Raw genomic sequence first — 15,659 nt, 5'->3', positions numbered from 1 at the left:
CATTCTCAAATTCTTCTCTGAACCCACCCCTGAAAAGAAAATACATACTTTTGTAAAATCCAGGAAAATATTTTCTTGGGTATGGAAATTAAAGGAATCCCCCCCAAAATTGCCAGGGGTGTAGCAAATGAATTTCTCTATTGGGAAAAATGCTCAAATAGAGAAGAAATAAACTTGTGCCATTGCAGAAAATTGCTGGTATTTCATATTTAAAAAAACAAATTTGTATTGGTTTTTATCAAATTCAAAAACAAACATCCTTCAAATATAGAATTGGCACACAGCAGCCCAGACTATTGGATAGTACTCCTACAATAGATTTATGGATGATAGAAAGATGTAAATCAACAGCCTAGTGAGGTCACTAGCTGACAACAGATTCATGACTTTCTTTGTGAATTGGACTTTCTTTGTGAATCTGACTAAGCTTGCATTCATAAATTAATTTATTCACATTATTTGTTACTCCACAATGGAGTAATATTTTGCCAGAGTAAAGCCCACTCAATTGCTGGGGAAAATGGGGGCGGAGCTTGTCGCATAGCAAGATGGCCGCGTAGAAGGAGAGCTCTGTGAGCCATCGGCGCCACATTAAGACAATCCTGTCATCTAACCGGCATCCGGTTACAAAAACGGCGGAGAAATGCTCCTGGCAGCAGCGCTACGGATTGAAGAACTCTGGGTCGGCAGGACGACCAAAAACACGGCGGCGGGAGGAGCGGCCTACCTGCAGCGTTGAGCAGAGAGACGTGATTGTGCGCCATGCGGACCCCGACTGACGACCTTCCTGAGTGCTGTGGTTGAGGCTACGCGTGCCGGATCTGCAGAAAGGCGGTGCCGGGCCTGCATGGGGACACGACTGGAGCACCGAATTACTTCTGCATACCGATGTAAGGTGGGTGCGGCACAAATACGGAGCTGCTGCGACTGAGAGACTTGCGGGTCCCGGTCCCGGTCTCCACACGCTGTGGGGGCAACGGTGGTGAGTGGGGTGGAAGATCTGGCCCCGCCCCCTGCTCGATACGGAGCCCTGCCTTCTCCCTGTGTGCGCTGATTCAGCTGCCTAAAGACCGCGACTGACAGTGGACAATGAGACCGCCCTGGGATGTAGAGCGCGGGTGTGCTCCAGAGGCGAGGCACTATCGTTCTGTGGCGCACTTGGTGCAGGGCTCCCGTGCTGAGGCCTACCGTGCTGACCTGGTGCCTAGACAGACGCGTATCACCTGCCTACTGGACTGGCTGCAGGGCCTTCTGCTGGTCGAGTGGGGTCACGGTGGGGGTGGAGCCTGCTGCTGCCTCGGTGGGCTCTAGGGGACCCCAGCCTGCAACATGACTAACGGGCAGCGTGGAGAGAGGCGCCCCGCTGGAGAGCAGGACCTACCCGCTGGCTGTGGAGGCCCTGGGCACTGAACACCACCAGCAGATGAGTGCCATACCATCCACCATTGACACGCTGCTCAGGAGGGTGTGAAAGCTGTGGGAACAGGGCCCCTGTCTGAGAACTCCTGCTGAACAATGACCAGGACCTTGACCACTGATTCAATCGCTGTTTTTTCCGGCTCAGGAACCTGTTGCAGGGAGACATTGACAAAATCATATACTCACCTCTCGAGAGGAGCTCATTACGCAAGACCAGTTTACTTATTGGTGGGATCTAACCCAAATTTTGCATCAGCGCAGTGGCAGCTCCTCCTGCGCTTAGAGCCACACACTGCTGGGGTGCAGGAACAATAGCTAAAACTATGGGGCATGTAGACAAAACACAAACCAAGCTACCCTTTAATGCTAAAGCCACCAGACATAAAGAGACAGATCGGGCCCGATCTGCGGAAGCCAGACCGGAGAAGTCGGAGGAGGAGGATGGTGATGTGAAACAAATGTTTGCCACTATCCAAAAAAGTCTGAGGACTATGGACGGGAAAATAGATTCTCTAGTCTATCGTACGGATAGGATGGCAGAGAGGCTCGATAAACAAGCGGAGCGTACAGACATGGCACAGAGACGGATCACGGAGGTTGAAGAGGCACAAACTGAAATGGACCAATTGCAATGACAAATGGCCAAAACCATCTCGGACCTACATGGCAAGATGGAGGACTTAGAGGCCCTCTCACGCCGCAGTGATTTATGCATAACCGGCCTGCCGAAGATGACCCCGATGGGAAACGTAGAACAATTAATCGAAAAGCGCCCTGCCTCGAGGGGTGATTGTGCGCTAGCTGCTGGACTGTATGTTCCGTTTTTAAGTTGAAGGCAAACGATTTAGGTTTGTCAGCTATTTTTAAAATCACGCTGTGTTGTGCACTAATGTTTTAAATTTTCACTTTGCCTACCTGCTGTCCTATTCCCCCTACCCCGTTCCACCGCAGGCGCTGCCTGAGTGATGTGGAGGGTAGCGGGGGCGTTCTTCTGGGATCTTCTTCACTTCCGGGTTCGTGGATGGAGTCAGGGGTTGACGGGCTAGGCTTCTTAAGCCCATGGTCTTCACGTCGCGCAGTGGACACGCGCTGCCTCGAGGGGTGAATGTGTGTTAGCTGCTGGACTGTATGTTCCGTTTTTAAGTTGATGGCAAACGATTTAGGTTTGTCAGCTATTTTTAAAATCACGCTGTGTTGTGCACTAATGTTTAAAATTTGCACTTTGCCTACCAGCCGTCCTATTCCCCCTACCCCGTTCCACTGCAGGCGCTGCCTGATTGATGTGGAGGGTAGCGGGGGCTTTCTTCTGGGATCTTCCTCACTTCCGGGTTTGTGGGTGGAGTCAGAGGTTGGCGGGCTAGGCTTCTTAAGCCCATGGTCTTCACGACGCACGCAGCGGACGCGCGCCAAAGGCAAGCCCGTCTGTGCCCGTCCGCGCCAGTTCCGCGCCTAGGGCCAGTTACGCTGCCAGTTGCCACTCTACTCAGATGCGACCCTGGTCCAGATCTCAGCTTATGGCGATGAACAAGGGGGTCTGTACTCCTCAGGTACGGTGCAATCTTGCGGCGCCTTGTTTCCCCCATTTTAAATGTAACAACTGCACCTTTTCCTTAACCGCCATAAAAAAACGACCACGTTTACTAGTAAATGTCCCTACTCCTCCCTTACCAATAAGAACCTACACGGCTGGCCTATTGAACTGTCGCTCCCTGCCGTGTCACTCAAGTGACATATGGCTGTTGCTCTCGTCGAAGGCCTGGGATCTACTCTTTCTCACAGAGACGTGGATTAAGGATTCTTCTAATCCAGACATCAACTTGGCTATTCCCCCGGGCTATCGACTAATAGGCATAAACCGTGAAGGCTCGAAGTCTGGTGGTGGAATTGCTGTCATTCTACTGTCTCACTTAACGATCACGACCAGGAAAATTCCCAATGTAGGGTCCATAGAGGCCTTATACTTTTCCATCTTAGACACCTCTTCTGTCATATTTTCGGGTGTCCTTGTGTATAACCCTCCCAGAACCCCTCCATCTGCCATGGCCTCTTTGTTGGCGGCGATTGCAGATCTGTCACTTAAACACCCCCATTTCACCATATTAGGGGATTTTAACCTTCATGTTGATGTAAGCAGCTGCTTACGTGCTAACAATCTTTTGGACTCTATGCCAGGCTTGAATCTGACCCAGTGGGTCAGGGGTCCTACACATTTAGCAGGCCACACTCTTGATCTGAGCTTTTCCAATTGGGCTGACCTCAAAGTGCTTCCCTCTCTGCCTCTCACGTGGTCTGACCACTTCTTGATCGCGTTTGAAGTGACCTCACCTCGGCCGCCCAATTTGGCATCCAAAATCAGAGAACAGGGCAGAAAATGGCATAAGGTCACATGTAAGGCCTTGGAACAAACATATATGAGTAGATCAGGCCCAATGTCGGGTGACCTTAATGCGGAGGTATCCAAATTCAACAATGATCTTTCCGCCGCTATTGAGCAAATTGCACCAATGCGGTATCTTACCTCCCTCAGATCCAAGCCTTCGGCTCCCTGGTTCACAGTGGAATTACGGGAGGTCAGAAGCAGATGTAAAAAACTGGAGCGAGCATGGCGCCGGACTTACGACCCGGAGGCCAAAACCCTCTACAGATCGGCTCTTAAAGAGTTCCATAAACTCAAGCGCAGCACTATGAAAGATCACTTTGCAGAAAAAATTAAATTGGCGAAAAATTCAACTAAGACCCTTTTTAATATTGTTAAAGAATTTGCTAACCCCCCCGCCTTGGCCTGCTCCGCTGCCCCGAGTCAATTGCTTTGTGATGGTTTGTCAGATTTTTTCTACGAGAAGATCGCTAACATCACGGCAACAATCAATCAGAACCGTACAGCGGTGACTGTAGATAATGGTATTACTTATGATGAAGTGCTTACCTCATTTAAACCCTTGAACAAAGAATATGCTCTGTCCCTGCTCATAAAATGTAAATCATGCTCCCCGCTTGACCCGGCCCCGGCTCAGATTCTGAGTGATATGGCCCTGTTACTGATTAATCCTTTGTTAGAAATATGGAATACCTCTGCAATCTGGCCTCTTCCCCTCTCTGTGGAAACATGCGATGTTGTTACCGATCTTAAAAAAAGCAGATGCTGATCCACTATGTTTCAGTAACTACCGGCCTATCTCACTCCTCCCCAAGCCAGCAAAGGTTTTGGAGAAGGCGGTACAGGAGCAACTGTCCGAATACCTAGAATCTAACCAGTTGCTACATGACACCCAGTCAAGCTTTAGGCCAGACTTCAGTACAGAGTCGGCCCTACTGGAAGTGTCTGAGTCAATTCGCGAGTGTGTGGATAGGGGAGAGGAGGCCATGTTGGTCCTCCTCGACCTATCCGCAGCATTCGATACAATCTCGCATGATATCCTGTTGGATCGTCTCTGTGAGGTGGGCATAGGAGGGACCCCGCTTGCTTGGGTGAAATCCTTCTTGACGGACAGAACTCAACTATTGTTCCTCAGGCCGTTTGTCTCCACGGAGAAACCATTGACATGGGGGTCCCGCAGTGCTCTGCACTCAGCCCTCTTTTATTGAACGTATTTCTGACTCAGCTAGCAAAAGTGGTCGAATCCTGGGGCGTCAGAGTGGTCTTTTATGCTGATGATACTCAGCTTGTGTTTTCTTTTAAAGACCACTCTGATAGCTCCATGGTTAAATTCCGCCACTGCCTGGTGAACATCGCCTCCTGGATGTCCTCCAACAATCTCAAACTGAATACAGATAAGACGGAGGTCTTATTTTTTAATCAGAAATCTCCAATTCCTGCCAATGCTTGGTGGCCGTCTGAACTTAACCACCCCCCGGAACCAGTCCAAGCTGCCCGTAATTTGGGTTTCCAATTTGATACAGCTTTATCCTGTAAAATCGAAATCAATAAAGTCTCGGCATCTTGCTTTGGAAAGCTTCGAATGATTAAAAAAAATGTTCCCTTCCACCCACTTGATTCACGGAGGACGGTGGTTCATGCCCTAATTACGTCCCACTTGGACTACGCATATAGTCTGTATGTAGGAGTCCCGGCGTATCTCATTAACCATCTTCAGACAGTGCAGAATTCGGCGGCCAGGCTGATTTGTAATATTCCTTATCGCCACTCCATTACACCTTACTTGGCTAAACTGCACTGGCTACCAGTGAGGTACCGCATACAGTTCAAGGCCCTGGTCCTTGCCTTTAGGGCTGTCAACGGACGAGGCCCTGCATACTTGAGGCATAGACTTAAAATGACACAATCGGCACGTGACCTCAGATCAAATCATCTTCGCCTGATGCATGCCCCACGTTTTCGTCTTGCACGCACTGGGGTCCGGGCCTTTGCTGTGGTCACATCCAAACTTTGGAATCAACTACCGATGGAACTTAGATTTACTACATCTGAGCCTCTGTTTCGGCGGAAACTTAAGACCTGGTTCTTCTCCATGATCTAGCTCTCACCGAATTCCTCCGGTTGCCGTTCGTCTGCAGCGCCGGGACACCCCCGTTGGGGGTAGCCGCGCGCTTTACAAGCTTCTAAAATAAAATAAAATAAAAAAATCTCTCTGTTAGGCTGTGAAATATTTTCGGACATGTTTGTCTTTGAAAGAGCTCACCACTCACTGGGGCTGAGACCTGCTCCAGGTGCCCCGCTACGTCCGGTGATAACTAAGCTCCTGAATTACTGAGATTGTGACTCAGCTTTGAGGTGGGCCAGAGAACTGGGAGAACTTAAATGAGGGTTCTGCCATCCCTCTACCCAGACTTTACAGCAAGAGTACAAGAAGCACGCAGCCAATGTAATCCCCTCAAACGGCAACTCCGGGATCACACCATCACATACACCATGCTCTATCCTGCCAAGCTGAAGGTCAACATGAATGGCTCCATGCGTATCTTCACAGATCCGAAGATGCTGCAAAAATTACTGAAGGACTTACTCAAAAAGGGGAGAAAGGAATCGAAACAAGACGGAGCAGCGACGGCAGAGGCGGAAGCAAGAGGAAGCGCTATTGAGGACAATGACTAGAACACTGGCTACTAGTTTCTCATATTGTATGCCAACAACTTCCTAGTGCTGTTTCACACTCGCCGTAATGGAAATCTGGTGTAATAGGCGCCACAACACCCTCCACCCCCACTGCTATTGGTATGCTGCTGTACGGAGTACGGAGGCCTAAACCCACTGACACTAATTGCAAGTAAAACAGAACAGTTTTGAAATGCTTGATAATAATCTCAGTTATCGTAATGGGGTGGAGAGGGCCCTATGGTAAGATGCCTGGAATAATATTTGCGGGTGGTTCTTTTTTACATTATACATATATGTAACGGTTAACCCGATGGTTCTGAATGGTTAGTTGACATACTATTATTTCGCTTCATATATGTGGAATTGCTGAAGGTTTGATTGCGGTGCTTAGGAAGCATCCGCCCCTGCGTGTTACACACCGCATGGTTGCTCAATGGGATGGTTTTCAATTTGGGAGGGGGGTGGAGAAATTTCACGATGCCCAGTTGGGGATGGCATGGTATGGGCAGAGGGAGGTGGGGTTGTATGTATGTAATTGTATTTTTGCTTTGGATTTCGTTCTTTTTCATTTTCCTTGTTCTTCATATGGGTTTCTTCATGCAATTGAACATTTTAGATATAATGATGCACCCTACAAGTCACAAAGGTTACATCATGACCCTGACACATAGCAAACAGAATCTGATGTGTAAATCTGGCAATCAATACTTCCAAAATAATATTGCATTATTATAGTTAATGGACACTAAACTGCAGCTCCTGACGTGGAACGTTAGAGGCCTTAATGACGAACGTAAGACCAGAAAGGTTATGTCCTACCTCAAAAGACACAACGTGGATGTAGCACTCCTCCAGGAGACACACCTCCCAGTGTCAGATCTCTTACAACTCAGAAGCAGAATAAGGGACACGTTCCACGCAGCAGGATTCACCCCTCATGCCTGAGGGGTAATGACATGGATCAACCACACATCCAGACTTACACTTGAAGAATTATATACCGACGCTTATGGTCGAAATGTGATGTCTAGGGGGCAGGTCGCAGACTATTTATTGATAAATGTACACGGACCTAACCCACAGTTTTATTCCGAACTCCTGACTATAGCTAGACAGTTACCTGACGCACCACAGATTTGGGTGGCGATTTTAACTGCACACTAAACCCTGACCTCGATCGTTCTGGAGGCCCACCAAGACGCCGCACACAGACTGCAGAGGCCATTTTAGATGCTCTTACGGAATTAAACATGTTTGACGGATGGCGTTTTCGCTCACACCTAGTGAGTGTGGCTTCACGCATTACTCTGCAACCCATAACTTCCACACCAGAATATATTACTGGTTCCTATTAAGGTTGTTACAAAGTTCTCTTAGAGAATGTGAGGTGTACCCTGAACCTACTCTGACCATTCCCCGGTACTCCTAGCTTTGACCTCCCCAGTCAAAAAGCCCCCCCCCCGTTTACGTGGCGATTTCCTCCCTATTCCCTATTGGATGTGCTATTTAAAGCTGAGATGCTGGAGGCTATGGAAACCTTCTGTGAGACGAATATTGGGTCTGTTCCACACTTCACCACAGTCTGGGAGATGTTTCAGGTTTATGTAAGGGGTGTAGCGATATCCAAACACTCTGGTGTGCTCAGATCGATTAGAGACAGGTTGAGGCGTTTAGAACAAACACTAGCGGATCTGGAAAGAGCAACACTGACCAATGACGATCCCACACTGCAGGCCACACTGAAAGCCACAATTGAAGAATAGCACACTGAGACGGATAGAGAAGTGAAGCTCCTGGGTAAATACGGAATAGCAAGTGTATATGGAGAGGGACAGCGCCCAGGCGCCGCCCTAGCTAATCTTATGAACGGTCCTAGAGTGCCCTCACACCCTATAGAAATGGCAACTGATAACGGAAAGGTGCTGGCAGACACGGATGCGGTGGTGGGATGTTTTCGGGAGTACTTTGTGAATCTCTACCAATCTAGGTCCAATCCCACACAAACTGATATTCTGGAATATTTGGAATATATTAAACTGCCCTGGCTACTAGATTATCATAGGGAATACTTGATGGGCCCACTAGAGATGTGGGAAATTAAAGCTGCTATTTCTGCGATGCATGCAAGTAGTGCACCAGGTCACTATGTACTCACAGTGGGGTTCTATAAAGAATTCCAGGAGCTACTGGCGCCTCACTTGATGACTCTATTTGAAGAAATGGCTAAAGAGGGAACGATGCTGCACACAATGAGAGATGCACTCCTGGTTGTTATACTGAAACCCGGCAAACCCCCAAATAGTTGCTCCTCCTACTGCCTGCTCTTCCTGATGAATGTTGACACGAAGATTTTCGCCAAGGTCCTAGCAAACAGGCTTGCCCCATTAATGCCAACTTTAGTGGGGGTAGACCAAACAGGTTTTACACCAGGACGCACTCTTACATATAATCTCCACAATTTATTTGGTGCTATACAGCATACTGCCCCTGCCACAAAAACTGTGGCAATCTTTTTAGATGCTGAAAAAGCATTTGATTCGGTGGAATGGAAGTTCATGATGCAGACTTTGGAACGCATGGGATTGGGCAGTGTTTATCTAAGCCTAATTAGCACACTCTATATGAACCCACAGCTAGAGTGAGAGTGGGTGACGTGGTCACTGCTCCGCTGGGAATATCCAGGGGCACCAGACAGGGCTGCCCCCTATTACCACTGCTGTATGCTCTTGTAGCTGAGCCACTACCTTGCGCACTGCGTGAGTACCATAGCCATAGGGGGGATACGTTTTCTGGACTATAACCTCATTGTGTGCTCATACGCAGATCATACTGTCCTGTATATTAGGGACCTGGCCTCAAATGTATCCCCTGTGTTGTGTGAAATAGTACGCTTTGGCGAGCTGTCGGGCCTTAAGATAAATTGGACGAAGTCCGTGATATTCCCCCTAACTCCAGCAACTACCCCTGAGGAATTAGACTTTCCGTTGCAGTGGTCTGAGGACCTGGTGCGGTACTTGGGGATCCAAATACATACAGATCCGGATCTTGTTTTCCGTGAGAACTATGGCCGTGCTGTTGCTAACTTAGAAGATGACATTGTCCGTTGGATTTGAAAATGGTAGTCCTAACCCACTTTCTTTTTCTTTTTCTTAACATACCCATGGTCCTGCCAGCCCAATTCTTCAAACATCTTCGTTCATTGTTAATTAAATTGGCCTGGGACAACAAACAGCCCGCGCTAGCTAGAAACTTTTGGTCCTGCCTTACTCGATGGGGGGTTGGGAGCTCCGGATCTTGATCTGTATTATCGAGCAGCTGAAGCTTCATATGCCTTTTTTTGGCTGCAACAGCAGACGCCCCCATCGCATTTGCACATAGAACATATCACAGAAGCCCCAGCATATTTGCCGATTGCTCTACACCACCCGCCCAGTAGAAATACTAATATTCTGGATTCAGTTAATGCTAAGGTTCATACATGGCACAACCTTATAAATAGGAAAGCGGCAACTATACTATACTCACTCTATAGCCTGGTGCGAATGCTTACCAACTTTAACTTCCCCAGAGATGTTATCAGCACTACACACTTTAGGACTGGACATGATAGGAGACTTTTTCAGTGATGGAAGGGGCGGGGAAGGGACAGTCCACCTAGAGAGGGAACCGAGACCCACGTCTTTAACTATGTACCACTATTTCAGAGCCAGGAGTGTGCTCAGACAGATACTAGGCGACGAGATGCTGGAACCTCCGGGAGTGCACTCATTTTCCGCATTGATTCAGGCAACATCCCCTAAACGCATAGTTGCAAGGATATACTCCCAGACACAGTAGCTGTACAGAGACCAACACAATAAGGCCCAGCTGGAATGGCAAGCGGACTTGGAATTGGACATAGATGACGCCATGTGGAGGTACCGCTGTGAGGCTACGTAACGTATCTCGCTCAATGGACACCATAGGCTTATATAGTTTAAAATTTGGAACCGCATTTATTATACACCAACACGCCTTCACAAATACGGGCTCCGCGATACGCCTGACTGTGACCGCTGCGGAGCTCCAGAGGCCGATTTCCTACACCTAGCATGGCTCTGCCCACCAATAGCAAACTACTGGATACAGATCTTTGCAGAACTCCAGGTGATAACGCAGGTAGACATAAGCCCAGACAGCTATTAGCACTCCTAAGTTATTAAAAAAAGATACAGAAACCCATTCGGCACTTGGTAGACATGGCACTCTTAGTCGCCAAGCGAGTATTGGCGATACATTGGGCCATAGGTTCCCCCCACATTGAAACAACGGTCCAGGGATATGTTGTATTGCAACACACAATCTGAAACCTACAGTGAGCTCCTCCCCCCTAGAAATCGCCCGAAGAACCTTTAGAGCCTATATGGCACTTACATTGAGACTCGTACCCCAGAGAAAACAGTAACACCTCCATTGGCGGAGGGAAATACGCAGACACACTAGACATAAATGCCATACCTGGTGCTTGTATGCATAAGCCGACAAAAAAGTGATGCAACTGCTAAACGCAGCGGTGATATTGGAAGAATGGCCTTGCTGTATTTCAGACACTACACAAAGTGTGCAGTCAAGTATTGCAAGATCTGATTGTTTGTTCTGACCTGTCGTCATGGTGGAGTGTCATTTACATTTTGACCGGAAGGAACGTTAATGATGATTATGTCTTTAGTTTGTCAGTATTATTTTACTGCATGTAAATTGATTTTATTTTTGCTATGTACTTATGTTTATGATTTGTCTGTATTGTATTACTGAAAGGGGAAAAATAAAATATTTTTAAAAAATTACAAAAAATATCACCTAGCTTTCAAATGAGGCATAACATAAGGAATCAGTATATAACACACAGTATTCTGAATGTTTAACTCTTTATGGGCCTTTTTGGCCTGCCTGAATGTAACTGTGGAAAACTGCGAGGATGTGATAATTATCATCAACTCATAGTCATGATCACTGTGCAAACAAGCATTTGTAATAAGGCGTAATTATTGTAAAAAGAAAAAAAATGCAGGGGGAAACATGTTCCAGGACTTGATTTTCTTGAAACGTTTGGCAACATCCACAATGTCAAGAGCTTGTGGTTAGTCCCTAACTCCTTTATAATCACATTCCAAACTGCAAATGAGCAGAAATTTACTCCAGACAAGTACAGAAATGTGTCCCTTTCCAGGAAGGAGAGTCAAATGGAAGGGAAAACTCCCAAAATTCGTGGGGTTGTAATAAAAGGTGTTTTTACCAAGGGAAAAATATGTTCCCCATTGAAACCACAGAAAACAAAAAAGTGTCATTGAACAAAATTCACTAAATGGAATTGCAAAACATTTTCTATGACACATGCAGAAATATATCGGTATGTTTGCAAGCAGGAATTCACAAATGTTTTCTGAAGTATGCCTGAAAACCTGCAACAGTCTGCTGTAAAGGTGCTCTAGTCTTCTGAAATGATGTGTGAAAGTCTCAAAGATATAAGCAACCATGCGAGTCAATAAACCTGTAGGTTTCGATTTGCACATTTTGTTTACGAAATGGCTCAGTTTAAGATTCTATTAAGTGCATCGGTGAGCCTCTCTGTCCTTTCAATGCAGAGCAAAAGTGAAGTTATGTTTATCTATTTTTATAATTAAATATTCCTATCACGCTGTTTGATATGAGCTGATTCAGGCCCAAATCTTTCTGTGCGTTTGTGTACTGCTCACGCCCCAAGCCTTATTTCCCTCCTGTCTATGGCGAGTGGTCCATTAGCGGATTTAAGAATAGGAGTTGGTATGTGGTGCTTATTTAAATAATATTCATTAACATAGTTTGCAATCAAGTGTCTTTACGAACAATTGCCCCCGTATTGTATAATATAAACAGTAACACAATCTTCAGAAATCTTGACAAATATTATATTGGCCTAATTACATAATTAAAATCTAGGCACATAAAAACATCTTTTAATATAGAAAAAGTAAGAGCATTCCATTAAATTTATATATCATTGAAGGGTAAGAAGTGTTTCCCAAATATAAAATAAATGGTTTCATACCAGGCTTGGGGTAAGGGGGGAATTCTCCTTTAAAGTATTCTCTCTCCAATACATGAACAAACAGGACTCCAGAGGAAGGGTAGACATTGCGGTCAGAGTGCACCTTAGAGACAATGGTGTACACTGCAAACAGAAAAACAAAACGTGAAAGAAAAAGGTAAGGAACAGTGTTCAATCAACATGCTTAATTATACCTGAAACATATGCCCTCTTGCCACACAGGTTAGACATCTTCAGCTGTCTTCAGAAGACTCTTGTCATCAAGCAGAGTGCAATGCTGAAAACATGGTCTTACAGGTAATAGTTTGGCTTGGAAAGGCCACCTAGTGACAACAGACATTTTGTAGACATGATGTAACACTGTCACACTAGGTTAAATGAGCTAATACATGGGATAAAGTTTCTGGTACCTTAAGGCACATGATTACAGCAAGCCACCTTGGTATCAGTCACCTTGTAGAGGAGCAGAGATAAATATAGACTTAGTTAATAAGGTCCCAGAACTTCAAGGTGACTTGCAATATTATTTTAATATAGGGTAGTGTGCATATTATTAAATCTTATGCATGGTCGCATACACCCGGATCTTCCAGGCAATCCTTTTCTAAATTCCTGGGGCCCGAAGTACTACAAGAGCACATCTCATCTACCTACAGCAGTGTCTTTGTGAATTGTGTCCCAAATAATCTCTCTCCGTCTAGTGGAAAACATCCTTTAGTCTCATGAATGTCGAAACAATGTGAAATCTGTACATCAAAAAACAAACACTTCGAAATGTGGCTCGTAACTTGTTACAAACATATGGTAAGCATTTGAAGTCACTTTCAAAATGTGTTGCAACCTGGAGATACAATTCCAGCTTAATGGTATTGAATGCCAGCAGTGCCCTAAATAAACCTCGTTTAATAACTGCCTGATTATTAGGTACGGAATCAGAAATTTTAGGGTACTATAAACAGGCTCTTTTAGTAGTGGTTTAATCAGCAGTTGCTATCCGTTTCTTTTACCTGCTATTCCCTTTGGGTGCTTGCTCTGCCAGCGCACATTATGACCTCACAACTCAACAGTCATTATTTATTACAGCAGACTATCTATCTCGTTTTCTTATTACACTTGACTAGTAGCATCTTAATTAGACTGTAATACATACATTAGAGACAGAATGTTTGTACAAGGGATGGACGCTTCCTTGTTTTATAGGGGACATTATTGTAGGAGCAAACGTTCTCGAGGAAACTGTGGCACTTTTTCCCAATCTACATTTTTCTGTCTGTCTACTACTTTTCCAGACTTTAATTTGGCAATCTATGCACCCACTAGTGATGTTGATGTTGGAGTAATCAAGACTAGTGTGCAGCCCTGGAGTGGACAGTGAGAAAAATGCATTCCCCAACTGATTTACTGTTTTAGCTTATGACATTGTGTGATTTGTGGAACTACTCTTCCAGGAGCAATGTCCAACTAGTCAAGTCAAGTCAAGTCAAGTCATAAAATTTGTATAGCGCATTACATACCCAGAGGGTTTCAAGGCGCTTAGGAAGGGGAGGAGGATTATTTGTCAAATATCCACGTTTTAAGCTGCTTTCTGAACGCTAGGTGGTTCTGGGTGAGGCGGAGGTAAGCGGGGAGTGAGTTCCATGTTTTAGCAGCCAGGTATGAAAAGGATCTGCCTCCCATGGTGGTCTTGTTGATGCGAGGTACAGTGGCGAAGGCTTGGCTGGAAGAACGTAGTTGGCGGGAGGGGGTGTAGAAGGACAGTCGAGAGTTGAGGCAATCTGGTCCGATGTCGTAGAGTGATTTGTGTGCGTGGGTAAGCAGTCGGAAAGTGATCCTCTTATTGACGGGTAGCCAGTGGAGGTCTTTAAGGTGACCGGAGATGTGTTCGTTGCGTGGGATGTCTAATATGAGCCTGGCTGAGGCGTTTTGGATTCGTTGGAGTTTCTTCTGGAGTTTAGCGGTGGTACCTGCGTAGAGGGTGTTTCCGTAGTCCAGTCGGCTCGTGACCAGAGCGTGGGTGACTGTTTTCCTTGTTTCGGAGGGGATCCAGCGAAATGTTTTTCTGAGCATGCGAAGAATGTTGAAGCAGGAAGAGGATACGGCGTTTACTTGTCTGTTCATTGAGAGTGAAGAATCCAGGATGACGCCAAGGTTCCGTGCGTGGTCTGTCGGGATGGGTGCTTTTCCGAGGGCTTCCGGCCACCAGGAGTCGTCCCAAGCAGAGGGGGATGTGCCTAAGATGAGGACTTCTGTTTTATCTGAGTTCAGTTTCAGACGGCTTTGTTTCATCCATTCGGCGACTTCTTTCATTCCTTCGTGTAGGTTAGTTTTGGCGGTGCTGGGGTCCTTGGTGAGAGAAAGGATCAGTTGAGTGTCGTCCGCGTAAGAGATGATGTTGAGGTTGTGTTGGCGGGCGATGGCCGCGAGGGGGCTCATGTATACGTTGAAGAGGGTGGGGCTGAGTGATGATCCTTGAGGCACGCCGCAGATGACTTCAGAGGCCTCGGACTTGAATGGAGGAAGGCGGACTCTCTGGGTTCTTCCGGTGAGGAACGAGGTGATCCATTCAAGTGCTTTTCCTTGGATTCCGATGTTATTGAGGCGTTGTAGAAGGGTGCTGTGGCAGACTGTGTCGAATGCTGCAGAGAGGTCGAGGAGGATGAGGGCGACTGTGTCTCCATTGTCCAGTAGAGTTCGAATGTCGTCTGTTGCTGCGATGAGGGCGGTCTCAGTGCTGTGTTTTGCTCGGAAGCCAGATTGTGAGGGGTCAAGTGATTTTTTGGCTTCGAGGAAGGCGGCGAGCTGGTTGTTGACGGCTTTCTCGATGACTTTGGCCGGGAATGGAAGAAGCGAGATGGGGCGGTAATTTTTGAGTTCGGTGGGGTCCGCTGTTGGTTTTTTCAGAAGGGCGGTGAGTTCAGCGTGTTTCCAGTCTTCTGGGAAGGTCGCGGATTTCAAGGAGCAGTTGATGACGTCTCGGAGGTGCGGTGCTATGACGGAGTCTGCTTTGTTGAAGATGTGGTGAGGGCATGGGTCTGTGGGGGATCCTGAGTGGATGGAATTCATCAGGCGGATGGTTTCCTCAGTGGAGATTGGGTTCCAGGCGTTAAGGGTGTTTAC

General features: G+C 46.6%; 1 protein-coding gene across 8 annotated transcripts in view; it reads right to left on the bottom strand.

Annotated features, from left to right (window-relative positions):
• Positions 1-15,659, bottom strand: part of SGCE (sarcoglycan epsilon) — a 255,774-nt gene that overhangs the window by 205,392 nt on the left and 34,723 nt on the right. For all 8 annotated transcript variants that reach the window (XM_086941944.1, XM_086941946.1, XM_086941945.1 and 5 more), the window contains one exon: positions 12,543-12,665. In XM_086941944.1, coding sequence (XP_086798070.1) covers positions 12,543-12,665 — 123 coding nt within the window. The remainder of the gene's footprint in view (positions 1-12,542; positions 12,666-15,659) is intronic.

The sequence above is a fragment of the Lissotriton vulgaris genome, chromosome 10 (assembly GCF_964263255.1).
Source record: "Lissotriton vulgaris chromosome 10, aLisVul1.2, whole genome shotgun sequence".
In the NCBI taxonomy this organism is placed as follows: domain Eukaryota; kingdom Metazoa; phylum Chordata; class Amphibia; order Caudata; family Salamandridae; genus Lissotriton; species Lissotriton vulgaris.
The sequence above is the reverse complement of the archived record's forward strand: the minus strand, read 5'-3'. Positions and strand labels throughout refer to the sequence as shown.